Consider the following 27,147-nt stretch of genomic DNA (forward strand, 5'->3'; position numbering starts at 1 on the left):
CATACACATTTAGACAATTCTAATTAGTTTCAAAGTTAATATTCAATATGACAATGTTTATTCTTCAATGCTGCTGGAAATCCCTTATACGAGCTTTCTAGTCATAGTCTTCAGGAATAGTTCAAAGCTCTCCTTTGGATGTTGTCTCTTTTGTTCTTTTCTCAGACTAAATGATCCCACACTGCTTCTGTAATGTTGTGCTCCGGGCTCTGTCGAGGCCAATCCATCAATCCATAAAGGAATTAAATAGAAAGGTGGATAAATAGCTCTATCCAGATGCTTAATATTTCCCAGCTATCTACCAGCGCAACAGACTTACAAAGTCAGCAGTTGAACTTTTTTCTTCCCCCTTTATGTTTGAAGCGACTAGCTTCAGGCTTTTATTGTGAAAGGAGAGGTCTTCGCGCTCGGTGGGCGAGCAGTGCGCCGGTGTTGACGCAGTTGAAACCGGTGAGTGTGAAGCGCTGACAGGACGCTGGTGGAAAGCAGCTGTCGCAAAGAGCTCAGTGAAGTGTGTCTGTCTGCATCAGCGAGCACAACGCTGGATTACCATCACAGAGAGGTGAGCGTACCTGCTCGTTACAGCTGCACTTCTCTGAAGCCCTTCTTTAAGATTTTCTCTTAAAAGAAAGGTTCTTATTATCAGGGCATGAACAGTTTATTTTTATTTCCCACTGGCTCTGTTAACAGCTGACTTGAGAGTTGTTAAGGTGTGATGCAAAGCCAGTACTGCATAATGTATTTCATATTAATTACAGAGTCTGCTACGTGAGTTTATCAATGGTTAGCAAATATGAATGCTTCTGTGAGTCAGTCGGTTTTGATTTTGCATCTCAGCAGATGGGGGCATTGGCTGTGGGACAGTTGCTGCAGTAAAGGCAGATCCATACAGTGGGAATGGGTGCCGCACTCTGTAGCTGAATGCGAGAAGAAAAAACCTAAATCCTTAATCTGAAAATTAAAGGATTGCTGTCTGTATAACACTGCTGAATAACATTTGTGTATCTATTTATTTATTTTAAGACAAATCCGATCCCGCGCGTTGGTTTCTTTAAGTTGGACGGCGGCGGTTGTCAATGTGAGTCATAGGGGGCAGACTTCAGGCTACTCTACATGCATACAGTAGGGCTGTGACAGCAAGACCATCCACTTAATGGAATGCATATTATGCGGCATGGAGATGTTGGGAGCTGTTCACTGTACAGTGTGATCAAACTAAACTGTCACCTCTGTCATCTTTGTTTTGGAGATATTCTTGATAGGAGATTGATTTGGTAGGACCGTTATCATTTTCCACTCCTTATTCCAGGGACATCTTTGTGAGCATGACTAACTTAGCACCTGTGTTATGTAACTGCACAATATTAAAAGTGTGGATGTTCTTTGTGTTGACACAAGGACCTGAATGTTGGGCTATATGTCAAACAGGTCTGTCTGAAGACTCACGCTGAACAGCATGTGATATGAACAACTGCTTGGCGGCACAACTGTGGCCACACACAGACTCACAGACTGTAACAAACACCTCCGTCTTGCCCACATCTTAACTGGGATTTTCTCTTAGTCCCACTAAACATGCCACTGGGAAGGATTGTATGAAGGCAAAACTGACATTGGTCACTATGGTTGTAATTTTTTATAATATGCATTTTTCATTGTTGCTGTTATGGAATTCTAAGGAATTACAGAGGCATCTTTGCGTGATGTCTACCTGGAAAACAATCCTGCCGTTTCCTATTTTAACTGAAGATCTAAGATTGGAGCTTTTTATAATACATAAGACGCCTACTTGTGAAACTCTACAGATCCCCCGCCTCAGTCTTCATTCACATTTTTACCCCCGAGTAACATGAGTCTAAACAGGCGTGATAAAATATTAACCCTTGCACAAATAATTCATCAAACCGCTCCAAGGACAGGGGGAAAGTATTCAGACGGATTTTACTCCAAACCACCTGTTTCAGTGTTTTGCTGTGTAGCTGCCACGCTCTGGAAATAACCCAGTCACTTGTGTTCGTCTTATCATGTGGACTTGTTGGACGTGGTTAATGGAGATATTCAGTTATCTAAGCGTTGTTTACATAGAAAGATCAGGAAATCCATTAGCTTCCCACATGTCCTTACTACAAGTACAACAAAGACTTCTGGTTTACCAGATGTCAGTAGAGGACCTGTGGCTGTTTACACAGGGATTTTGATAGGTGTGTACATATAACACATCAGTCACATGTTTGGTAGCAGCTCACCCAGGAGCCATTTACTTAGGCAGGGAGCAGACGTACCCTTATGACATTTTGCAGGTTCTGTTGTGCATTTAAAGCAAGGTGAAAGTGATCTATGTGAAGGAAAATGTTTGTTATGTTCTGAAAGATTGAACACATGACGGTATTGACTTTTTCTTCAACAGTAAATTTGGATGATTTGCAAAGGAATGCTTTCCCTCCTCGATTTAAAACATATATATGTATATATATGTATAGATACAGTGATTCATCAGGTGTTTTAGTGTATCTAAACAGGAGGATAGAGTGCACAGTTCAAATAATATTCAAACAGAGTGTAAAGTTTGCAACCTGCATTAATTTTAGCTGCAACGTGTATGCTTGAATTTTTCCATTTGCAGAATAGCATCCACCACCGAGGTACACATCGTGTTTCTGTATCCAAAAAAGCCGATACAGAACTGATTGATCTGCACAACAAACAGCTGCCTGATCTGTGCAACTTCTCGAGCGTGGGGCTCTTTGTTTACCATGAACCCAGCGCGGTTGTTAATATTTTATGACGAGTCACGTTACACAGTTCCCCTAGATTTGAGAGGAGCGATCCTCGGAAACATGAATCTCAAAACTGAATTTTAAAGATTTGCCAAAGCCAGCTGGCCTGGGGAATATCATAGTCTTGTTTTTCCATGATGATCTCCATGTGGTTTGGAAATCAGACAGACAACTAGTCACAATATGTTTTGTTTTTTCATTCAAGTCCAATTACCCCTTTGGTCATGCAGTCTCCTCAGAATTTATTTGCATTGCCAAAGTGTGGATAATTTAGCTTTTGCTGTTGTTTACATAGGTGGATACTGTCGCTGTGTTGTAGGCCTACTGTACCCACCTGTTCAGAGTGATATATGTAGTTATATATGTACTACTATTTTTACTGGATATTGGAAGAATAATGAAATGATAGTATTTCCTTGTTGAGACATACTTTTTTAGGATCACTTGTTTTAATTAGCTGCGGTTTATGTACACCAGCTGTGTGGTGACGCTGGATATTTGCATGACTTGAACAGAAAGCTTTGTAGTGGCAGCATTTGTAGAGAACAGCCTTCGCTTTACTGGGAATAATGGATGGCTTTGGATCAGGCCGGATGTTTCAGCCAGACACCAGGTTTCTGTTTTCACTCCTTGTTAATGTTACAACAGGTTGCTTGGCAACCCCCACCCCCCACCACCGAACCCCCTGTCTGCTTTCACCGTCTCCTGCCATTGGATGAAGTGGATGGGGAAATGAAGTGTTATGCGTTGGCTTTTCAAGGTCGGTGGCGCACAGAACCCCCGCCCTGATCACGGATGCACGTAAACAAAACCGTGAAAAGATCATTTATGCTTTGGTGATAGATTTAAGCAGCGCCCGCCTCCACTGCCGTCACAAGCACCACACGTCCCACACCAACCCCCAACCCACCCATGTCAGCGCTGATGGAAAACACCAGCATCGCAGCATTTGCTGGCAGATAGTTTAATGAGAATCAGCAGACGTCTTGACTAAAAATCTCACCGACCAATCCAGAATTCTCAAGTGACACTTGTACGCCACAGCTTTCTCAATCGCTCACTGCAACATGTAACAAAGAGTAAGGACCATCTAATATTTTGCCACCACCTGTGAAGCGGGGCTGTTACAGACAGTGCTGCCTGCCTCTGTTTGTTTCTGGGTGTGACGGGGACAAGTCAGGCTGCACCGGCATTCCTGAAATAGATGGATGATGGGGACCAGTTGGAGTCCTGCTGCACGCTCATTTCACACGAGGATGCCTTCATAGCACTTAAAATTGCTGGATTATCGCATCGCTGTTTATATTCACGTTTAGCCGCCATATCCTATGACTCAATTATCAAGTAGTGCTGTCACATAGGCGCTCGGAGAGTTATATTAGGGAACACGCTCAGAGCTTCCAGTCCCTGTCAGAGTCCAAACATTCAGCGGAGATGAGGAAACACTTTGAGCGCACTCCGTGACAATGATTTGAATTGTCAGCGCCGCTCACCTAATGTGCAAGTACCTCCCATTATCTAAGCCGGGAGGAATCTGTTGTGCACAGCTGTGCTCATTATGGAGTTATGAGATTAAATAAACGCCATGTCTTATTCATACTACCAAATTACATACCTCTCTACTGTCTTATGGACTTTATTTTTTTCCAATTATGTCACTCTGTTTTCATCTGAAACTTTTTAAACTAAACTCAGCTCCTTTAAAAGTAAACTATCTGAAAGTCCCTTAAGGAGACACCGCAAAGCTAGTTGGATATTCAGTGTTTATCCTCTCTGTGAGGCCTGTGAGCCAAGCTCTCTCACTCTTGGAGTCAAGCCTGGAGCCCTTGCTGTGAAGATGTATCACCCTGGGTAAATTGTCAGCTCCCTGACATTCTTATTACGCTGGCTCTAAAAGCCTAGCAGGCATGTTAGAAGGAGCCTGGCTCTCTAACACAGTGTCTGTAACAGGCGGTTTGGTCCATGCAGCCAACTGCAGTCCTCCCCAGGACCTCGGCACGTACCAGCCAAGTGTTTCCTGTCCCGGGGATCTGGCCATGGTCACTTCCAGTAACTGTCTGGGCTTCTCGGGGATGCGTTGGCAGGTCGCTAGCCTCTCTGAGCGATGGGGAACACATCATACAATGACAAGTGTCATGAGTGGGTTTGTTTTCCCTCCAAAAAGGACCTTTTTATCTACAGGTGAAGAATTATCCTCAAAATAAGCCCTCAAATATGATAGTGATACTGCAGGATCGCTTTAAACTCTTCTTCAAAGAATTCAAAGGCATAGAAGCTGTCTTCATACAACCCCAGCTTAAGCTCCTTCCATTATCAACACAAATGTGTAATCCTGTTCTCAGGACTGTAATGAGGGTAGTGTGTAAGTTACATACATTTCCTTTTATGCTGCAGTTGTTTGAAATGAACTTCAAATAGCTTTGGTTGAGGAATGTGTAGAATCCAAGGCTGGTGTCCAGTGTGGAAGCTGTTTATGGAAGAGAGTGGGGAGGGTAGAAGGGTAGGTGGGGGGTCTCTTCTCAATTAGGAGGATAAGCTGCTGCTCCGGAGCAGCCATTTCGAGCCATGTTTGGAGCTGTTTGGTGGGATCTGCACACAGCACTGGATAGCTTCTCCCCTCTCTGCCATTTGTTGACAAAGCAGAAGTCAAACTGCGTTACATAACAGCTCTTTCTCTCCGTCTATAGTACAGCTGAGCGTGTGAAGAGAGCTCTTTTGTGTTGACATGGCTCACTTTTAAGGCAGCCTCTGACTGTTTCACAGAGACCCCTACCCCCCATGGAGGGAATGCATTACAGTTCAACTTTGTATCACCCTGCTTTGTTTAGATTTGAAAATGGACAGACAGGAAATTTAGATAATCCATAAGATCATACAGATGGAGTAATCTGTGGTGCCTGTAAAAATGCTCCAAGAGCTTAAATATTGAAGTCATAAATCGATTCAGGGAAAAATCTATTTACATAAGAGCATGTAGGGTTTTACACTAAGGTTAGAAGTGATAAGTTAGTCATTTTGGTTAGTAAACTCCATTCACAAACAAGTGATTGATGCACAGAGTTTTAAAATAATGCCAAATAATAATCTAATAAAATAGAAATAACAAAAAAACAGTGAGCTTGACGCACAGTTTTGTCAGACAACTTCAATAAAAATTTTCCAAAAGGAAAGTGCCAAAACTACAAGCAAAGCTCGAGGTCCAGTTTAAGATAAGGCTCAGACGAAGAAAATCTGTACAAGACATTGTGTAATTACACAGGGGATAAAGAATAACAAATTACAGTATGTGTCTATATGAAAACTATCCATCCATGCATCCATTTTCCAGTTTATTGAGCCAGGGTCACAATGTGACTGGAGCCTGTGGTATCCAGCATTAGGTGAGAGCCAGGGTACCAACGGACAGGTCGACGGCCATTCACAGGGTTAACGCAGAGAGACAGAAAACCATTCATGCTCACGTTTAGAATGACGTGCTTGTCTTTGGACTGGAAAACCTGTACAGGCACAGAACATCCAAACAGAAGGACAATAATGTTAAAAATTAGGTGCTTTGTTGTGTTTTGTTTATTACACTTTAGGGAGCAAACCTATTCAAGGATGAGAATAAAACAAGAGAGGCTTTCAGGCTGGTTTGTAAAGTAAATACAACTGCTAACATCTTTAAAACCCACCACATCTTTAAACACCCCACCTCCCACTCCGTGTAAATATCGGAAATGTTTCTCAAGCAAGTGAAGAATTGCATGGATATTGCAAAATTTCCTTAAAAAATTTCTAGTATGTATCGAAAAAATCCTGGACGGACGGACGGATGGATGGAACAACCAGGACATAAAGAACAGGGTCTATGACTTATTTATACAGATAAATTCGCGGGCTCTTTTCTGTATTGAGCTTGTAAAATCATCAGGGGAAAAAGGGTTGTCAAAGATTATATAAGTTGTTGAAATTTCTCTTCCTAACACGGCGATGTTCCATGAGAAAAAAAATGTAAATATTTGTTGGTACCATTATATAACTGAAGGAAGTTCTCCCTGATCCAGGGAGGCAAAACTTTAAACAATAAAATCAGATGTCCTGTGGACACAAAGAGCCACCCGCATCATTTAGGAGGACGAAGAGTGGTTCAATCTTGACTGTTTTGTGAAAGATTGTAGCTAAACTCCTTGGTAACTTTTTTTTTTCAGTACCTCAGTGTCAAACGCCTTTGCCAGATACCCTTTTCCCTGTTTTTATTGATATTAATACAGTAAACAATGTAGTTTTCCATCATAGAGTAAGATAAATTTCATGTTTAAGAAGCTAGATTAATGCTGGGGAAGAAAGCTTTCCATCAATCTTAAAATTATTCAAGATTGTGGGGAAGATAAGATTCAGGATTTCAGAAAGTACTCAACGTGAAAACAGAGAAAGTTGCCATATTTTTTCTGTTTTATATGTAAAACTTTTAAATGAATCAGCAACAGGTGTTTGAATACTGCCCTCGCGCCGGGAGGGAGCCTTTCTTTTGAATCAGGGATTCTGGGAACCCATCAGCTACTGTGCTGGCTAAGCTTCTGGGTGCAATGGGCCTTGATGATGGGGGCTTTCAGTGTAGCCAGCCAGTGGGCTTAGAGTTCCATTTCTGCCTGCCAGCAACTGTTTACGAATGCAGGTAAATTAAAAAGAAAAAAGCCAATAGAATCCTCGTCACACGATGGCCCGCTCAGACGTGAGTTGTGAATAGCGCTGGGACTGCAGGCAGATTCCGGGAAACCCGAAAGCATCTGTGGCATTGAAGACCTTATGGGTGGCTGAATCATCCAGTAGCAAATTGCAGCTATCATCTTTGGTCTGCCTCTCTGTCTCTCATCTGCTGTCCTGCGTGAGCATTTTAAGAGGCAGGAGGATTTCCACAGTTGTTGAGTGGGTGCAACATTCCCAGGTGGCATGTGGTGACAGGTGCATCTGAACACGCCTGTTGTCGCAAGCAAACAGACCCCCCCTGCATAGCGAAAGGTCAAGGTCAACCCTGGGACTGTTCCGCCCCCATATGAGACCCTCAAAGCTCGGCCGTGCGGCTCACGGGGCTTCAGAGGATCCTGATGTACGTCGTGGAATAAGGGCTGTTTGTACACATCATCAGGAAGGTAATGTATCTCTCTCTCCAGACATGCAGTGACGCCTTGGGGTGGTCGTTGGCTTTTATGAGTTGTTTGTTTTGGCAGTGTTGGTCACACCAGGGAGCTTTCGTTCAGTAGGAGGTTTATGTATCTGTGTGTGAGAGAGAGCGTTGTGTTGTAATGGAACTGAGAGATGCATATTGGATGGATCATCTGGGCTTTGCTGCTTTTAGATAATGGCAGAGGTCAGAGCTGAGAGGGTGTTTCACTGACTGTGATGTGAATATAATGACACCTACCCTGTTAATTGTTAAACTGTGAATTTGAATTTAACTCTTTTTTTGGTAAATGTTATAAGACTTAGTTTCTACATGTCAGACTTGTTTTGTTTTGGGGGGGGTTTCTGAGAAATCAGCACAAATAACACTTAATAGCACATCCGCTAGCTTTAAAAACAGGAAAGTCAGGCTGTCTTTGGAACCTTTGAGCCACTAACTCAAGGCCCACTAACTGGTCTGCTGAACTTTGAACAAATTCAGCAAATAGTGACTTAACTTCATATCCACTAAGCCAAATAGACTCATAACAGGACCCGAGTGCACAGGAGCTTCCTGGATTATAAGGAATGACAGTGAATTTAGATAATGTTTTAATCAGATGGCTGATGTAGCGTCTTCTTATTTTTCTGTTTGCCTTGGCCCGGCCCGTGTTGTCCTAGCAATGCTCTGCCCTTTTTTTTACAGTCTGGATGAATGGTGCTCTCTGCCCTGCTGTGCTCAGAAGCACCTCTTCCTAAAAAGGCCAGGGATGATCTCTGCTCTGTGTGTTTATACAGCAAACTAAACGCTGTCAGCTGTCATACTCGCTCTATCTGTTATATGCCAGAATTTCAAACACACTCAAAATGCTCTTTCTACTGTAAATTTCTCCATCTCGGGGTTCATGTGAGGATACAGCGGAAGCAGAACTGAGATCAGAGTAAGCACTCCTCAAAGGAATGCCTGTTAATGGTTTTGGAAATGAGATCATGGATGCTTTGCCTCTCCGGGATGCAGGGGGTCAAGAAGCAAGCTGATTTTATTAAAGAGGGACGGGAAATAAACACACGGTTTCTGATGATCAGGGACGGCTCGGCTCCAATACTGGAAAACGTTTAAAAAGGTTTTTTGCTTTGTGTCTCCTTGGGACTTGTTTGGAATTGCTCCCATTTTCCCTCATCCATTTTAGGCCTATTTGTGGAGGCTTCCAGCTGGAACATCAGCCTGTTCTGCAGGTTGGCTTATTTACCGCCATGTGTAAACAGAGAGCACACAGTGTCCCACGCAAACTCAGAAGAAAAGGAACAACTTTAAAAGCAGCTTAAAATTTTCATTGCAGAGTAAATTCTAGACGGCTTTTGCTGCTCTGGCTTTTGCTCACTGTTTTCCTCTTAGTTTACAAATGAAAATGAAAAGAAAACACTCTTTGTGTCTGTTTGTGTATATGAACAAGTAACTGTTTGAGTGTCTTGGTGAGTGTGTTTGCAGTCTTAATCAGTCTTTTTCTTGGCATTTGAAATGGGGATGTCTCCTAAATCAGCCATGCTGCCTGAGCACAACGGCCAGATGAGCAGTAGGAAGTTTCACAGATACTTTTATGGTGGCCGTGCTCTGACTTCTGCATGCGCCACTGCTGGAGCTTAGAGCAATACGGGTTACTTTTCTCCTGTCTTGTTGTCATTAAAGGGAAGCACATGTGCAATTTTTGAATTTATATCAAAGTGAAAAGTACTGAAAGCACTGAATTTGATTCTCAATAATCTTATCTTAATTATCTTTGCTGAGTAACAGTAGAATTGTACAGCAAGAATGCATTGAACAGATCTTTGTGGCATCTGATCCATGCTACCGATGTTTCACTGCAACTTTTAGTATCTGTAACATAAGTTGTAATGTCTCTCTGGATGGAAAAAAATCATTATATGTTATATAGACTGTGCTGTATTATGTTCTAAGCAAACAATGGCTTGAGTTTGAAAGTTTTTCTGAATTAAACAACACTTTGAATTACTAATATAACTTAATGTGAAAGAGCCTTCAGATGATTTAAACAGATAAAGTTCGCTGCCTTCCTGTGTTGTATCTCATTTCAGTGTGTAACCCAACCACAGAGGCACAACCACAGTTTCAATAGCTGTATGTGGTTCCTCATTAAAGCTGTCTTTGCAGTGCCTTCACTATTAATGCCAGTGCTAAAGCAAATCTTACCCGTAAAAGACATTTTCTGTGTATGTTATATTCCTTCAGTGCATACAGTCATCCATTCTAACAAGCAGAGACCTGGCCCGGTTATCAAATCCATGCTCCTCAGTCCATCTGATGTGAAGTTTATTGAGAATGATGCAGATGTTTCCACTGCTGCGGTGCTACATTTGTCAGACTAAGTCATGAACATTGGAGGGAAGCACAGGTGACTGTAGATTAAAATGAACACGAGTGGATTTCTTTATAGGTGCCCATAGATCCAAACCCTTTCATCTCTTTCTGCTAGGACCTGAAATGAATTGAAAATTTTGTTTTGTGCCTCCAACAAAAAGTTATTTAGTTGTTGTTCATAAATTTTTTTTCTGAATTCTGTCTGGATCTTTGTGTAGCTGCAGGTTAATAGTTAATAATACATCATAGGAATCTATCTTGGGGAATCCTCCTATTTAATAGTCTTCCATGTGTTTACTTTCCAGGGCTCTCCAGCAGAGGGCGGCGTAAGACCAAGCGCAACTCCCAGTAAGTCAGCTCTCAGTCTAAGCCTATCAAATAGTTAATTTAACCTCATCTCCTCTGTACCACAATGATGTGAATTCATCACTTGCATGGCATTAAATCGATCACGAGCACCCTTGTTAAATCAGATAGTGAATTGCTTTAATGAACAGCTGATAGATAACTGCTGGATAATTGCTTCAAATCTTAAAAGTGGGATGTTTTGCCTTAAATTTTTTTCATAATCACACACAAAAAAACTCTTTTTGTTCCTTCCTGTGTGTTTGTTGTGTTAAAGTCCCTTCAGGTCCTCGAACAGTCTGTGCTGTCAGGATTACACCTGTGAAAAGCATGAAAGGCTCTCCTGACCTGATTCCCACCCCAGGTGATGCATCCATGTGGCTCATCAATGTTTCAGCTACTACAGTTGTGGAAACCTCATACTCACACAGAAGACATAGAATGTGGTCTTCAAAGTCACTTGTTGAGAATTGGGTGTTAATTTAACGAGGGAATAAAGAAATTCTGCATAGAGCAAGCTTCAGGCGCTCTACTTTCACCTCTGGCGGGGTGCTCATGGTAATTAGTTTTACAGGACAGCAGGATATTAATTTGATGGCCTGGTTTTGATGTAACAGTTCTATTTTGGCGATTTGGAGCATGAAGTAGCAGTAAGTTGGATTCTCAGCAGCAAGACGTTCCTTAACAACCACCAAAACAAATAAATAAATAGCAGCTAAAGTGAGATTTTGAATGTTTTCAGATTTGGACCCGAGCAGAGTTTGCAAAGGGAAAGGCGTGGTGACCCTAAGGGCCACTCTCGTCCACATCGATGATGAGGACTGCATCAGCGATGAGCCAAACGTCATCTCAACACCAAGTAAGTCAGGACAGCTGCCACAGTTGTTTCGTAACAGCTCTCCACATGATGAAGAGAATATTAAGAGGTTAGCAAGAATAACATGGCCACGTGTGTGTGGTGGTGGGGGACCAGGAGCACATCCGTGTAAAATGTGGACAGAGGATGTCAGTTTGGCCGTAATTTAACGGGCGTTTCGTCATGTTTGTCAGCATTTCAAGTGTTTTTGCAGGATTATATAACTACTCACGTTTTAAAGTGTATGCTCAGCTGGGCACGCTCAGAGCCGTGATGAAGGGCGACTGCTCATATTTTCATACAAGTGTCAAAGAGGTCTTTTGTTGTGGCCTGCCCACGCTGCACTTTGGAGCAGGCAGCCTTAACTGTGGGCTCGTTTGTTGTGCAGAGCGGAATGGAACCGGTCTGGAGGCTAGCCAAGGCTTTTGGGGAGATGCTTTAATTGTTGTAGAGTCTGAATATAAAGGCCAGTGGAACAAATGGCCTTAACAGCTAACTGAATAGGCACTTTGTTCTTGTGACAAAGTTCAGAGATTGTGGGAGAATCCTTCTTCTTTTTTTTCTGGGGATATTAACAGCCCCATGCATGAAAACCACTAAGGAAAGCATTCACACCCTGCAGAATGAAATGGAGATTTATTTTATCTGCAATTATCTGTTATGATTTGCTGTCATAAGCTCGGTCAGAGAATTTACTTTTTAGCATCGTCCCCAGTGTTTTTGTTCTTGCCGCGCTGGCTGCCAAACTAAGAGAGTTTTGGACCCTTTTTAGGTGGCTGGACAAGCCAGATTAATGGAGACAGCTCTAAAGCAGGACTGGCTGAGGGTGGCAGCAATGACACAGCCGATTTACCTCCTGTAAACAACACTCTGTGCCAGGTACGTTTACTTCCACCCCATTTAACACACGATCTTGGTTTGATTTTATGAGCACTGATTGATCTTGTTATTTTAGGGTGCTGGTTAGATGTCTTTTTTTTCTTCTTGTTTTTATTACAGGACAGTTTTTCTTTCTCTTGACTTGTAAACTTGTATCTTCTGTCACTTTCAGAACAATTCATCTGAGAGCATAAAAGAAAATCAAGCTCCGTTCTCCACTGACATTCAGAACTCGGTGACATCGACTCCCAGCTCTGTTTATCCCTGCACCAGCATAGTTAACCCCACCATAGTCCTGCTACAACACAACAGAGGTGAGCACACCTGTCTGTAGGTTGGGGGCGACAGATATTAAGAAGCTTAAAATTGCTTGTGTGCCCTTTTAGGGAAGCTTGGTGGTATTAAGTCATATATATGTCACTCAGACCCACTGAATGTTGCACTGGAGCACCGGCATGTCAGATCAAAAACACACATGCAGAGGGACCAGCTGCCAAAACACAGAATAACCTCAGCTTACAGTTCAGGCACTGGTTGTGTTGCTTTTCTGCTTATCACTCCGCTACATCTTTACTTAGCGAGTAGATGTTTTCTGCTGTGTCAGTGTTCAAAGTCTCACATGGAACATTTAACGGTGTTGTTGTCTCTGTCCGCGTTACATGTATAACAACTGCTTTCACACATCACTGCTGAGTCACGTTTTACTTGCCATGTCTCTGTCCGTGTTTGTTTCACAACAGAACAGCAAAAGCAGCTTTCTCATTCTGAAGGTACGCACTGAGGTCTTGTTGATGTCTACAACATATAACACTTTTTTTTTTTCATTCGTTCGACTGCTCGCAGAAGTGCTGCTTTTATTAAAGCGCAACACCTTTTTCATTTCTCGACTGAACCATCTGTGTGCTCACCACCCCCCTTTTCCCGGTTTCATGACTAACTTTTGTTTGTTAGTTTGATACAAGCGTCATGAAGTAATAAGTCAAGATACTGGCGCCAACATGTTACCATTTTTGGGAACGCAGTACGATGCTCAGGTTATACAGAACACATTTCATTTCCTTTTTGTTTGATGCTGTTTTTCTTTTGTGTTGCTTCTTATCAAACCTGGGATTTTAATCTTAGACTTTATTGTTCCCGTCACCAGTGGGTTACATGGAAAAATTACTGATTAGCATGAACTTGAGTTTTGTAGGCCGGCTTCTGTTCTTTCATTTATTTACTTGACATTGGACAGACCTTATCCTTATCATTTAAATCCAAGTGTGTGTGACTGAGCCTGTCGTACCACTGAGAAGTCATGTAGAAAACAAAGACAATATACTTTCTGATATTTGTCATGTATTTTATGTAAAAGGGGCATGAAAGGCAGTATACCCAAAATGCATTGTGTAGCTTACTAGGATGAGCTGGTGACCCATATTCCAAAGACATTTTTCATCTGGATTGCTGGAAATACACTGGTGGCACTATTATTAAGAGTCTCCCTGTTAAGTTAAAAGTTGAGTTTATTAGCAGTAGAAAACACACGTAGCCAGCTCAGTAAACTGAGCTACAGGCTTACTCTGCTTGGTAGAGCGGTATTAATATCTGAATCACTTCACTGAGTGAAGTATCCCAGTAAGTAATGGTGGTTTCCCAGCATAAACAATAAATGGGTGGTGGAAGTAACTTAAGTAAATAATGTACTGCATCTGAAATGTTCTGAAAAGTTATTTCTTGCACAAATTTTATATAATCTCTCTTCATGCTTCTTGGTTGCTTGTGCTGCCATATCACTGGAAATGTGTTGTGAGCTTAGCTTTCTTTTAGCTTATTTTTCTTGTGCTTCACAGACCCAACCCCAGAAAGGGACAAAAGCCCCGAATCCAGAAGTGAAACTGTCAGTCCAGTCCCTGAAATGGACGGGAAGAGGCAGCGGCTATCACTGCACTCCCCTGTGCTGAGTCCTCTCAACAAGCCCATTGTGCCTGTACGGGTGAGCGATTAAACCAGCTGTCGAATGAAGACTAATCGACTCTCTGTAAATGTTTATTAATGGGTGCTTTGTTTAGATAACACATGAGTGATTAATGCTACAGTAAAAGAGGTATTTACACAAAAAGCATGACCACATGTCATGTTTTTGATGTGATTATTATTTTTATTTTTATTAATCGTTGTAATAAATATAATATATAGTCCTCTAATCACACTCATAGCAGGTGTGTGTTACTAATAGCACTCTCACATTTAGGTGTCAGCTTCACAATAGCACTGCATCAGAATTAACGTTAAATGAGATGCTGTCATTCTCATTTGTTGCACTTTATTAAATGAAACAAAATGCTCTGAGAAACTCAGACAGGGGAACGTCTTCCTGCTCGAAAAGGATGCAGATGATGCTCTTCTGAAATTCTCATTGACTGGTTGTGAATTAATTGTTCCCACACTGTAATTTCAGAACACTGAAAAGTCCAAAGACTGGTATAAGACAATGTTCAAACAGATTCACAAAATACCTGGTAAGTCGTTTCTTTTTTTCTACTCTGTGTTGTTTCTCTGTTTGATCAGTTTTGCCTGGTCTGTTTCTGTCCCTGTGTGTCTTTATATATGTGTCTCTGTGTTATGTCATGCTGTCCTCTGTCTCTCCATCATTGTGCATAGAGCCTATTGAGGAAAACCCTTACCGTCCCACCTACATATTCCCTGAGAGCTATGAGATTCAGGTGAAATCGAAAGGTATCTGATGGCAGTAACTCCACTCTCGTTGGCTTTACTAATCTGCAGCCATCTTGGACCCTCTTAAATACTTCAGCTGTGTTTAATCTTTGCGCTAGTACCTACTCGCCTCGAAACGACCGAGCTCGAAGATGCAGAAAGGCTTTAATGTAATCTTTTCTGACATGTGTTTCTTAACAGTAACTATTACAGTAATCTTTAAATACACCGCAAGGTTCGTGCAGAACTCCTGATCACAGAACGAATCTGTTTGCATCTAATACTGTGCAAAAGTCTGGTGCCACCCCTTGTTTCATGGAAGTGTAGAATATATAAGGAAAAAATAGAGTTTGTACAGTTCTAACAAACTTGAAAGTCACTATTTGGTTTGACCACCTTTATTTTTCAACACAGCCTGAACTCTTTTTGCGAAGTTTTCTAGTAATTTCTGTAAGTACTCTTTAATAATAGTTCTCCGGGCTTCTTGAAGCTCAGTCACAGTTCTTCTTTGGATTCTGGCTGCCTTTTGTTCTGTTCTCAGTCAAGATGATCCCACATGGATTCAGTAATGTTGAGGTCCAGGCATTGGGGAGGCCAATCCACGATTGAATGTGTTCCTGATTGTGTGTTTTTTTCTGCCCAGGTGTGCTTTTACTGCATTGGCAGTGTGTTTGTGATCACTGTCATGCTGAAAAACAAAGCTGTTGCCAATCAGATGCATTCTAGATGTTATTGCATTGTAAAAGGAGCTTGCAAAGAAAAGTGTCTGGTCTTCTTTAAGTTGCTTGAAGACGTTTCACCTCTCATCCGAGAAGCTTTTTCAGTTCTAAGGTCAAATGGCAGAACATTGGTATCCTCAAAAGAGCGTCCTTTATCCTTAAGATGCAGATGGACTGCTGAGTCTTGGCCTGTGGAGGTGGCTCTTCGAAGCCAATGTTCACATTTTGGACAGAGAGGACAGATGGTTTGAAAGAGGAGTGAAAGAAGCCATCTATGTCCACTGTGAGCGACCATCTTTGAACAGAGGCGGTGGTTTACGACACCAACTCTCTGCCATCTATAATCCAGTTTTGAGATCCCTCTCCAGACGACTTAACGCCCACTCACATCCTGGGCCATCTGACCTCAGGAAATCGCATGATAAGGTGGGGCCAGGTTTCACAATGAGCTCCCCTGAAACCCTGGCTGATTGGGACCCACACCCAGTTTCACACCTTGGCTCAGGTGATTAGAGGATCATCAGGGGGTCCTTTTGTCCCTCTGTGGGGGGAAACTCCCACTGGGTTTAAATCTGGGACTCTCCGCCATTTGACCTTAAAACTGAAGAAGCTTCTCGGATGGGAGGTGAAACATCTTCAAGCAACTTAAAGAAGTCCAGACGCTTTTCTTTGCAAGCTCCTTTGACTACGATGACCTGGATGACTGAGAACCTTCACAGACATATTGCATTGTAAACCAAAATCTGATGATGCTTTTCTGTGTATATAATTTCATCGATTTTCATCTTCAGTATCCCAACTGAAATGCAACACCAAACCATGACAGAGCCTCCGTTATGTTTTACAGATGTCTGTAAAGACTCACTGTTGTCCCTCTCTCCTGACCTCTCCTGTACATACTAATGAACCACGAATTTCACATTTGTATTCATTACTCTGTAAGACCTGTAGCCACTGATTTCCAGTCCAGGTTTTGTGTAATTTGACATATCTTATCCTTTTCTTCCTTAAGAATGGCTTCTTGATACTCGCTCTTCCACAAAGACCATTTCTGATGAGGCTTCAATGAAAGGTAGATGGATCAAGTTAAGGGCCGGATGCACCTCTTAGGTCCTGTGTCAGATCTTTGCTGGATTTTTTCCAATTTCTTAAGTACATGACTTTCAGATGCTGTTCGTTTGCTGTATGTAGCTTTTTGGGCTTTTTTTTTTCTTTTGTCCTCAATTTTTCCAATTTCCTCACATTTTTTTAAGGACATGCTGCAATGCCGAGACACGCTGCTGGTAACAAAGTGACTAAAAATGCAGTTTAAAAATTGATTCTTTGCTGAGTCGTTTGTCATTTGTAAAAACAACACAGGTTCAGCCCTTGTTAGGCGCCTGGTGCTTAAATGATTCATAGGTTAGTGTGGCTTAAAAAAACATTTCTCTGAAAATGGTCAGGTACAAGAACTTGTCATGGTCCTGGGCCATGTTGGCCCAGTATTCTTAGTTTTTATGTGTTTTTGTATTTTGTTCCCTATTTAAGATAAGATAAGATAGAACTTTATTAATCCCTCGGGTGGGTTCCTCTGGGAAATTCGATTTCCAAAAAAAGCACAGCAACGACCGAAGTTACAGTTACAGAATTGTTATATATATATATATATATACACACACACACACACACACACACACACACACACACACACACACACATATAAATACAGAAACAAATATAAATAAAATATACAAAGGGGATAAATAGAATAAATAGGAATAAAAATAAAAATACAAGTGAATTGCACATTTCAAGTATTGAGTCTATTGCACTGTTGACTATTTACAAAAAGTATTGCACAAGGTATTGTACAGTGAGGTGAAGAGGCACTACATTTATGCCTTGGTTCCTAGGTTATTTAGTTAAGATGTTCCTTATTTGGTTACCTCCTGTGTGCCCCTGTGTATCTGTGAGCCCTCGTCTCTCCTTGTGTTTTATTCCATGTTTTCCCCAGCCCGTTATGTCTGTGTTCTCCCCGTGCTCTCTCTCCTCCTGTCTGAACCTCTGTGTACTTCCTGTTTTACTTTGACAGTCTCTCGTCAGTATGCGTCATGTTGTGTTCGCTCCTGCCCTGTCTCGTTATGATTATCTGTGTCAGCTGTGTTCCCCGTGTGCTCCCACTTCCCTCGTTAACCCTCTGTGTATTTATGTGCATGTCTCCATCAGGTCAGTGTCGTGTCGTCAATGTCTTCTCCCCGAACCTGTGTGTTTTTCTGTGTTCCCACGGTCTTCTGTTAGTATTCCCAGTTTAGTGTGAAACCTGCAATAAAGCAGTGATTTTGAGTTCAGTTCCTGCCTCTGTGAGTTTTGCGTTTGGGTCCTCATCTGCCTCCACACAGCCGGTTCATGACAGAACTGGACTGAAGTGAAAAAGAATACACGGAGAACTATTCCTCAAAGCTACTTAAAGAACAATATGAAGAAATGAGGGGTGGCACAACACTTTTGGACAATACTGTATGCTGTGGCATAACACAGTAGGAAAACGACAGGTGTAAATAACAAAATTATATAATGAGTGATACTTTTTATGCATAATTATCAAAAAATCCTACTTCAGGAGTGAAATAAAAATAACTAAATTCTGAGTTTTATTACAATTATTGAAACAATCATTGATTAAAGAAAAGGTTATCTCATCTACTGAAGTGTTATGATCATCCCCTGAATAATATACTATTTCCAGTTGATGCATGGATGATGCACGACGCCTTCAAGTGTATTTTTCCTTTTATATCAGAAAAATGTAATAATATGTCATGTTCTTTTTTTTCTGTTAACCATCTATTACTACAAATTTCAGGCTGTAATCTTTTTTTTTAATATTTTGTAGATGCTTATTCTGACTTTTCTGCAATAAGGCATCTTTTGCATTATTTCCACTACTAGGTGCTGCTGTAGTCCTACATTAAGGTTTTTAGTCTGCTACCCAGAGTTGAATCTATGCAAGATCTCATAATAATACTCTACTAACCAGTGTTTAGGTTGAAGCACTAGATGGTTAAGGTAGAGTCTGGCTCATAGTTTTGGTTTTGGATTTGCACATCTAGCCACCACAGCAAGGTTTTAGGTCAAATGAAAGGAGATGCTCAGTGATCAACGTAGATGTGTAGCTGTGACTCTTACCAGAGCTCTCTGACTGTGACAGTTCTGGCTCTGTGGCTCTACAGTGCATTACTCAGTCAGACCCTCAGTGCTCATCGATGCTTGGATCCCCTTTTAGCTCAGTAATGCTTCCCTTGAAGTGCTTTGATTTGACACTCTTTGCCTGTGTTTGGTCTAATGGAAGGTGTGAGGCAAGGGAAAAAGCAGGAAAAGAGTGTCTTCAGTGTCTTCTGAATTATTTAATACTGTGCTATATTCATTGCTTTTTAAGTAAGAAAGACAGCAAGAGATAAAATTAATAATAAATCACTTTTTATTGCTGTACTTTCCTCTTTCAGATGATGGTCCTACCCCCTTTGGTTACTTGGAAGATGGTGAGTCTGGGATAAGTAGCTGTAGGAGTTCAACCAAAATAATGTTCTAAATTTGGAGGCACTATTTACACAGTGCAAGTATTGAGGTATTTATGTTCCTATTTCCAGTGAGAGCAGTCCCACGCTCAAAAAGTGAGAATGAGGTTGATTCAAGAGGCTGCTCGATGCCAGTGCCAATGCGGTCGTCTTCCCTCAAACCCTCTGCCAAAAGGTCAGCATCTTCCATCTGCCCCAGTCCAAAGAGAAGATGTTTGCTTTGATACTTAACACACAGCACAGTTCTGTTTGTGTTTGTTAGAAGAAGAAGCTGTTCACAGTTCGGAATACTTCAAATACTGAAATACTGCCTGTGTTTACCTACAGAGTTAGTAAGTGTAGATAAGCAGGGCTTACTGTAGTGGAGCAAAAAATCTATTTATTCCCTGACTTTGAAAATCTAAGCATGCTTTGTTCCCATTGGCTTCCACCACTGTGTCCTCTAGTTTTTTGCTTGAAGTATGATTAGTGTCAACCTTCCACACCGCATGTCAGCACAGACAAAGGCCTGCCTCTGCACTCAGAGACGTGAGTGATGGAGTGATGAAGGCAGACAGGTGATAGAGGATAAAGTGTTGCCCACAAAAGCTGCAGATGACATGTTGAGGACTGACCTTCCTTGTTCCTTGGTGTTTGTGGATGAAGCCCTGCGCTCCTAAACGCGTCGTTATCAGTGCTGCTGAAACGTCCCGCGTTGTTCTTGATGCTCATCAAAGAGGGCATGCTTTTTGTTTGCCCTATTTTTTTTTCTGTTTTTCTGAATAGTCATTTTATACTTGACTGTCTGTTAAGAAATTCTCCCAGGAAATGCTGCGCTCTGTTTTTTGTTACCAGGTCCAATCTAGTTTATCTAATCAAATTACTCATTTGGCTCAACTGTGAATTGAATTTTCTGTCCTATCATCATTAGACGCAGAGGAGGAGGACAGGGAGGCAGGCATAATGAGGGCGGACGTCATATATGAATCGTAAAAAAAAAAGATATCTTAGCCTGTGCTGGTTGCTATGGAGACTACTTGATAAGGATTGGCTGTCTTCGATCTCACACCCCACCCTTCCCCAATTCCCGCCTCTCTTCACAGGAATGAGTGGGAGCCCCCAGATAAAAAGGTAGACACCAGGAAGTACCGCGCCGAGCCCAAGAGCATCTTTGAGTACGAGCCGGGGAAATCATCGGTGCTGAAGCTGGAGAGAACGGTATGCTAGCCTCCTGCCTGTTTCTCCCCCGCCCTCTCTCTTTCCCTTCCTCTCTCTGCCTTTGTGTTTTCATGTCGTGTGAGCTATTCCACACTCCACCCATCATGCGACCCCCGCACCCCCACCACCTCCACTGTGTCTAAGCTCCTGAGTGGCAGCTTCACTAACGGCTCGGCAGGCGACGTATGTGTAGCCACTACATTCCTTAAGGGTGTCCTGTTGCGGTGACAGACGATCCTGTTTGGAAGCAAGCGGAGTAGTATCACTTACAAGGATAGCCATTGTCTTCCTGTGTTCAGTTTAAGGTTATTGGGCTGAATCGGCTCGTGAGAGCATCCCGAGAGTCCCTGCACAGACACTAAACATTGATCCTGTGTGTTTACTAGAGAGGAAATGCAATGCTCTCTGTCTTATGTTCATTTCTCACCTGGACACTTTGTGATGAGGAAATGATGCAGCATTACTCAGTGTCCTTGAGAGTTATCTTTTGTGTCTCATAAGATTCAGGTGGCTGTTTTTATATTTCCCTCTTACATAATATTGAGGACATGGGAATATTCGGTATTGTAATGAAGTACTTAGTTGGTTATGTAATTGCTGTCTGAAGCCCATTTACATCAAACTAGTAGATGTTTTTAGGCAAGATCTAGCCTGATTCTCCTAATGAATGCAGTGCCAACCAGTGCATTCATTAGGAGTGTGCTCCAATTCATCCCGGGACAGGGGTAAAATAATGAGCTCTGTTGTTTTTAATTACAAGCTCAAATTGTTATAATAGAAGAATGCGCTTGTTAATGGAGGTGGTCATTTTCCTTTCAGTCCATTCATGTTACACAAAGTTGTGTTGTTCTCCATATATGACTACATTTCTGCGGATCAAGAATGAGTATGCATGTATTGTTGGACATTATGTATCTGCTTGTTAATTAGATTAGAATAAAATTGATATGTAGTTCTTATTAAATAACAGCTTTGTGCCGGTAAAAGGCTTAAAGGACAGTTTTATATCCATTTGTATTTTATAGATAGTGTGTTATCTTTGGTCGCTGAAAGTGTTTTTCCTTTCTCCCTTCTAAAGTAGTAGACCCTGTGCACGAGAAAATGCTAACTTCCTGGTTTGAGACCGGATGTGGGGTTGTACATTTCCGGTAGCTTTACTTTGCGGTCAATCGCTACTGCGAAGATATACTCCACAATCATGTCCAAAACTCGAAAACGGAAAGATCGCGTTGAGTTACAAAGAGCAGAAGGTGGGAACACTCACCACTGTTGTGTCATAAAAAATCTAATGATCAACTTTGACGTTTAAAGAGTTTAGATCGATCAGTTGTTTACATCACTCAACACAAGCAGAACTGCATTACAAAATCAGAAGACACATCGTCCACATTCAGAAGCACATCTCTGTATAGTGACTGGTCTTATGATTTAAACAGGAAAATGTTCAGCATTCAAACTACAGGTGAAGAATAGTCAAACCAGATGTTTCCCCCGTTATGTCGATATCAGCTAGTCAAGTACACACCTACACAGCATGTCAACAAACCGTGAAAAAAAGCCACACAAAAAATGAATGATTGCTGGTAAGGGTTTCTATACATTAGTATTTACGAAGGGTATGTTGTGACTTACCTTAAAAATTACAGTGGTCTCTCCCTATAACGCGGTTCACCTTTCACCTCGCTGTTTTGCTGATTTTTAGTGCAAGTTTGCATGCTTTTGTTTTTTTTACGTCACATTGTGTCCTGCGTCCTGATCGCTGCAGACGAACTCCTCCGTGACGTCTCTCCTGTACAGTACAGAATCGCTGCATCGATCGCTAGCAGTGTGACTCCGAAGTGCAGTACTGTATGTCAACGATGTCGATGAAACGTTTTGCACCGTCAAAAAATAAAATTGGCTACTTGATTTCACCTATCGCTGGTTATTTTTAGAACATAACACCCGTGATAAACGAGGGACCGCTGTTTACAGATACTGAGAAATATAAAATTTGAATCCCTTTTCTCTTTTGCTCTGAGGCGTGGGGGAAAAAACATCGACAAGTCGATGAACATCATTTACAGATATATTGGGTAAATGCCCAAGACATCTATAGAAATGTAAATCGCCGCTTGATTCATTCATTTGCTAAACTTGTTTTGAACCATAAACAAGGCACGAATAGGACACCGGAAACAAAGCTCCCCACAGGAGTTTCCACACCGGAAGTAGCGTATGCTAAGTGCACATAGTCTATTGTATTTGAAAAGATGCAAAGTTGCATTTAGACATTCAGCAGAGGCTAACAATATGCTTCAGTGGTTAAATAAATGAGTAAATAATACTCAGAGTTAAAGTCATTTTCCTGTAAAATATCCTCTTTGTATTTCTCAGTGTTTTCTCTCTAAACTGGACCATAGCTTTACAGTGCAGACAGGGAAAACATCGCCAGCTGCTTGTAGTTGTACATACAGTTTGTGTATGTGAGTATTGTATTGTTGAAGGCATAATTTGACATTTTGGGCAACCTGTTGAATTGTTTTTTGCCAAGCCTTTAAATGACAAGATGTATACCACTCCATTTGTCAAAATATCTAGCTAAAGCTAGCAGGTTAGCATAGCACAAAGGATGAAAATGAGAGAAACAGCAACCCTGCTAACACTTATGAAACGAAATAACTTGTTACACTTGTGTTCACTGAATTTAAAGTGTCAGAAATGACTTCTTTACTTTTTAAACAGCAGTTTCCTGGGGTCTCTTACTGTCTGTTTCCCGCCTTTGTGCTAAGCTAAGTGACCTGTCTGCTAGCTATTGCTTTATAACAATCTTCTCATTTTCTGCTTACCAAGAAAGTAAATTAGTAGCCTTCTAAGATCTTTCCTGAACTATTCAAATATCAACTTCAAAACAATACAAATCATATCTTTAATTTATTTGAGAGCACCTACAGCGTTGCTTGAAAATTGTCCTGTTGGTTAGAAACTGGCTCAGTCAAGTCAATGTTATGGGCTCATTTCCTCGGTGTGTATATTCTGTGCTGTCTGAACTGTCTTCTCTTTGTCTTTCTCCTCCTCTTGTTACCATGCCCCTAGACTCAGGATGTAAGTCCAGAAGATGTAGATTTAGAGAATGAGCCTTGGTATAAATTCTTTTCAGAGATGGAGTTTGACAAAGCGGTAAGTGACTGCTGTCTTCAGATTTGACAGCATGTTGTATTATATTTCTATTGCATGTGATAACATCCATGTTCAAATTTTGTCTAAACAAACTGTATGTCTGTAAGGACTACGTCAGTTTCTCATCCCTCTTTTATTTTTTTCCCTGATCGTCCTATATTAAAACAGTTATATGGTAATGTGTGAGAGGACTTTTTCTTTCCTCTTATACTAAAATTACTGTCATGTGTCACATCAATGTGGATTAATAATACCGATGACTGATAAGCTTTAGTCCGTCTCTGTTCACTCCTCTTAGACTTTTTATATTCGCTTTTAAATTTCTAAAAATAATCAACATGTATAATTACCAATCAGGATCAAACTTTCCAAAGGACTTTATATAGCTACTGTCATCCTTGATTATCATATCATACACAGGACTTTTTCCTCAGGTGCATCTAAAATAGAAACAATCTATTTTTGTTCCTCTTTTAACAAAAAACGAGCATCTCAGCTTTTTATTTGCACCTGTGAGGCAGAGTGAGCATATTCTATTCAGACAGCAGAAAACAGTGGCCTTTATCCATGTGCAATTTCGATTAATAGTGTTTAAAAGTTCTGATTATTGATTGGGATCTTTTGATGTTTTGTGGAACCACCCTGTTCTTCAATGTCTTAATCTCAGAACCCAAGAGAAATCCTTTGATGTGCATCCTGCCAACTAGCATACATGTCATAAGCCAGAGGCCTGGACTGGCTGATTCAGACAGAAGTCACTCTTCACTTGGAGAGGCTGCAGTCCAAACGAGCATCAGGTTCCAAGATAATCCCAGCCACTTCAGATAATAATTGCTGTTTGTCTGCTATCTTTACCAAAGGCGTGCAGGCAGTGATGAAGCAGTATACAGTGTCATGACAAATCCATGCCTCGGGCATTAGTTGGCACCAGACAAGTGTAGCGCTGGCTTCACACAAACAGATGTTGATTCTCCTCGCTCTCTGTCAGTCAGAGACACACCCTGGATCATATGAGGTGGCACCACTGGCTACGGCATGAGATCATGTCCTAGCATCAGCCAGACGTAGAGGCAGGCTCTCCTGTTCCGGGTTTGTGTATATGTGGAGGAGGTTTAGCGGTGGAGGCGGCCGTCTCTATCTCATGGCAGCCTGGATGTTTGCCAGATGAGCTCGGCTTGATGACTGGCTCCTGTTTAATGTCAAAGTCACTTCTAAAGCTGCACCTGGTATGCACAGCATTTGACCTTAAAGGGCCAGCCAGACACACTGGCTCATTGGAGTTTGATTGACATATCAGCAGTCACTTGGTATTACTGGATTAGAGATATGGAAGGAAGTCTCTAAAAATCTCAATTGTCTTCAGTTAGTTCTCTCTCTTTTTACTACTCCTAGAGTGCTGACAAGAAGAACCTCTAAGAAGAACTTTTAAGTCATTTTATATTATTAGGAAAAATGTTCCTAAATATAATAAAAGGTTTTTGATTCCTTGGTTTAAAACAAGGAATGGCCCTGCGACAGACTGGCGACCTGTCCAGGGTGTACCCTGCCTCTCGCCCTATGACAGCTGGGATAGGCTCCAGCGCCCCCCGCGACCCTGAAAAGGATAAGCGGAAGCGAATGGATGGATGGATGGATGGATGGATGGATGGATGGTTTAAAACAATTTGAAGTCCCTTTTTATACAACAAGGCTTTGTGTAAATTCTACTTTCAAATCGTTACTTGTCCACTAGTGGCCACTTCTAGTCACTAAGTAAGAGTGACCTGTGTATGATTGCAGTGATGGCCCTCTTGATTAATAGTCACAAATTCAAGGTTCAACAAGAGCCGGAAAATGCATCCAGTGGCAGTCGTGGTCAAGCACTGGCTCATCGATATACATGTCTTGCGGGAACTGGAATTCCACACGTATCTCTGGTCAGGAAGAGCATTTTGGCCCCCTGTAACTGACATGGTGACTCCATCTGTCGAGCATATGCTGGCGTGAGGGCTGCTGCCACACTGTCTCAGCGCCGAGTTACATAGAGCCTCCCCCTATCACCTGACATATTCTAAAGGAGGCAACTCCGTAAGCCAGCCAGCTCATTGTGCTTTCATATTTAACCTATGTTATACACTTAACCTTTACCTTTAAGCATTTAGAGGAGGAGAGAAGAGGGGCGTGGAGGGCTATAACAGGCCATTCACAATGGGGAAGCTGTTTGTTTTCATGAGAGCATATCAACAGAAAACAAGGGGCTGGAAAGAATGGGATTCGTGTTACCATGACCCACTCACGATCGCTATTTTGAAAATGAACGCTGCCTACAGGAGTCTGAGCTCTGAGTAAACGGGGACACCTGTTAGGAAACATGCACATGAAATTCTGCAGAAATACTGTCATTGGTGTTCCACTGACTCACAGAGGCTTATATCCATGTCCATATAGAGCATTGGACCCTTGTCACAACATGTAGTTTCATCCTTTATGCATGTCTCTTCCTGTCAAACAATCTTCTTTTTTCCACTTTTATTTTACAAGCTGGATAAAAGCATTAGTCAGCTGTCACAAAATAATTGATGTTAAGTGATTTCAGTGTCGGATTAGTTTGAAAATGACCAGTTTCCACCTTTTATATAAAGAAAAGTTTACATAAACTGACACTAATCAGGCATCTTGTAAATAACCAGATTAAGATTCCATTCATTTACTCCAGATAAGCCCCGTGCTTGTTTCCTGTTTACTTTCCACTGATGCTGTGTGTGTGCGCGTGTGTGTAAGCCCAATTACCCTGGGGTGTCAGAGGACACCATCTTCTTCCTATCAGATACAAGGGGGGGATACAAGATGTGGTGGAGCAAGGAAGAGCCACTGATAATTCAGTGACACTTGTGTGTTCCCCAAGTCTACATGGAACATTTAGCTTTATAAATAGATCAGACTATAGACCTGCCAGCCCGATATGCCGTTCTTATAAAGACAGGCACTTATTCTGAAAGGTTATTAATGATCCTTCTGCCCTGGCAACTAAGTGTAAAGGCATGTTGTGGCAAATGAGCTGTTCAGAATGTTCCTTGTCTGGTCGTTGGTGTGGGAAGCGGACGCTAGGTCGTGCCACGGGGAAGTGGATGTGGCATTAACAGCAAGGCCGGGCTGGCTGGGGTAGGGATTGTGCAATCGTATTTGCAAACAACACTTGTGCTCTTATTCATAGTGCCCGTGTCACGTCTGTTATTTTTGCCTGCTGTGACGTCCGAAAAGAGGAAAGCAACAGAAACAGTGTGCTAAAATTAGTCTGCTGTAAACTATTCAAAATGTTGGTGCGACCATGCTGCATGAATGATCCCCCCCCCCAATACACCCACACCCATATGTTTTGGAGATAACAGCAGCTACTAAAAACAGCTACTCTTACATTTATTTAAACATTTCACTCGCTTTGTGCTTCACGTGGTGTTTCTTTTGT

At 41.7% G+C, this 27,147-nt stretch overlaps 1 protein-coding gene across 2 annotated transcripts in view; it reads left to right on the forward strand.

Moving 5' to 3' along the window:
* The first annotated feature begins 468 nt into the window (after positions 1–468).
* Positions 469–27,147, forward strand: part of sorbs1 (sorbin and SH3 domain containing 1) — a 42,392-nt gene continuing 15,713 nt past the window's right edge. For both annotated transcript variants that reach the window (XM_082557751.1, XM_082557750.1), the window contains exons 1-13: positions 469–562; positions 10,602–10,644; positions 10,919–11,005; positions 11,384–11,500; positions 12,270–12,376; positions 12,549–12,690; positions 14,209–14,351; positions 14,817–14,877; positions 15,020–15,094; positions 19,275–19,310; positions 19,419–19,521; positions 20,429–20,543; positions 23,619–23,702. In XM_082557751.1, coding sequence (XP_082413877.1) covers positions 10,972–11,005; positions 11,384–11,500; positions 12,270–12,376; positions 12,549–12,690; positions 14,209–14,351; positions 14,817–14,877; positions 15,020–15,094; positions 19,275–19,310; positions 19,419–19,521; positions 20,429–20,543; positions 23,619–23,702 — 1,017 coding nt within the window. In that variant the 5' untranslated portion in view covers positions 469–562; positions 10,602–10,644; positions 10,919–10,971. The remainder of the gene's footprint in view (positions 563–10,601; positions 10,645–10,918; positions 11,006–11,383; positions 11,501–12,269; positions 12,377–12,548; positions 12,691–14,208; positions 14,352–14,816; positions 14,878–15,019; positions 15,095–19,274; positions 19,311–19,418; positions 19,522–20,428; positions 20,544–23,618; positions 23,703–27,147) is intronic.

This window comes from Aulonocara stuartgranti (assembly GCF_965226115.1).
Source record: "Aulonocara stuartgranti genome assembly, chromosome: 13".
Lineage (NCBI taxonomy): Eukaryota > Metazoa > Chordata > Actinopteri > Cichliformes > Cichlidae > Aulonocara > Aulonocara stuartgranti.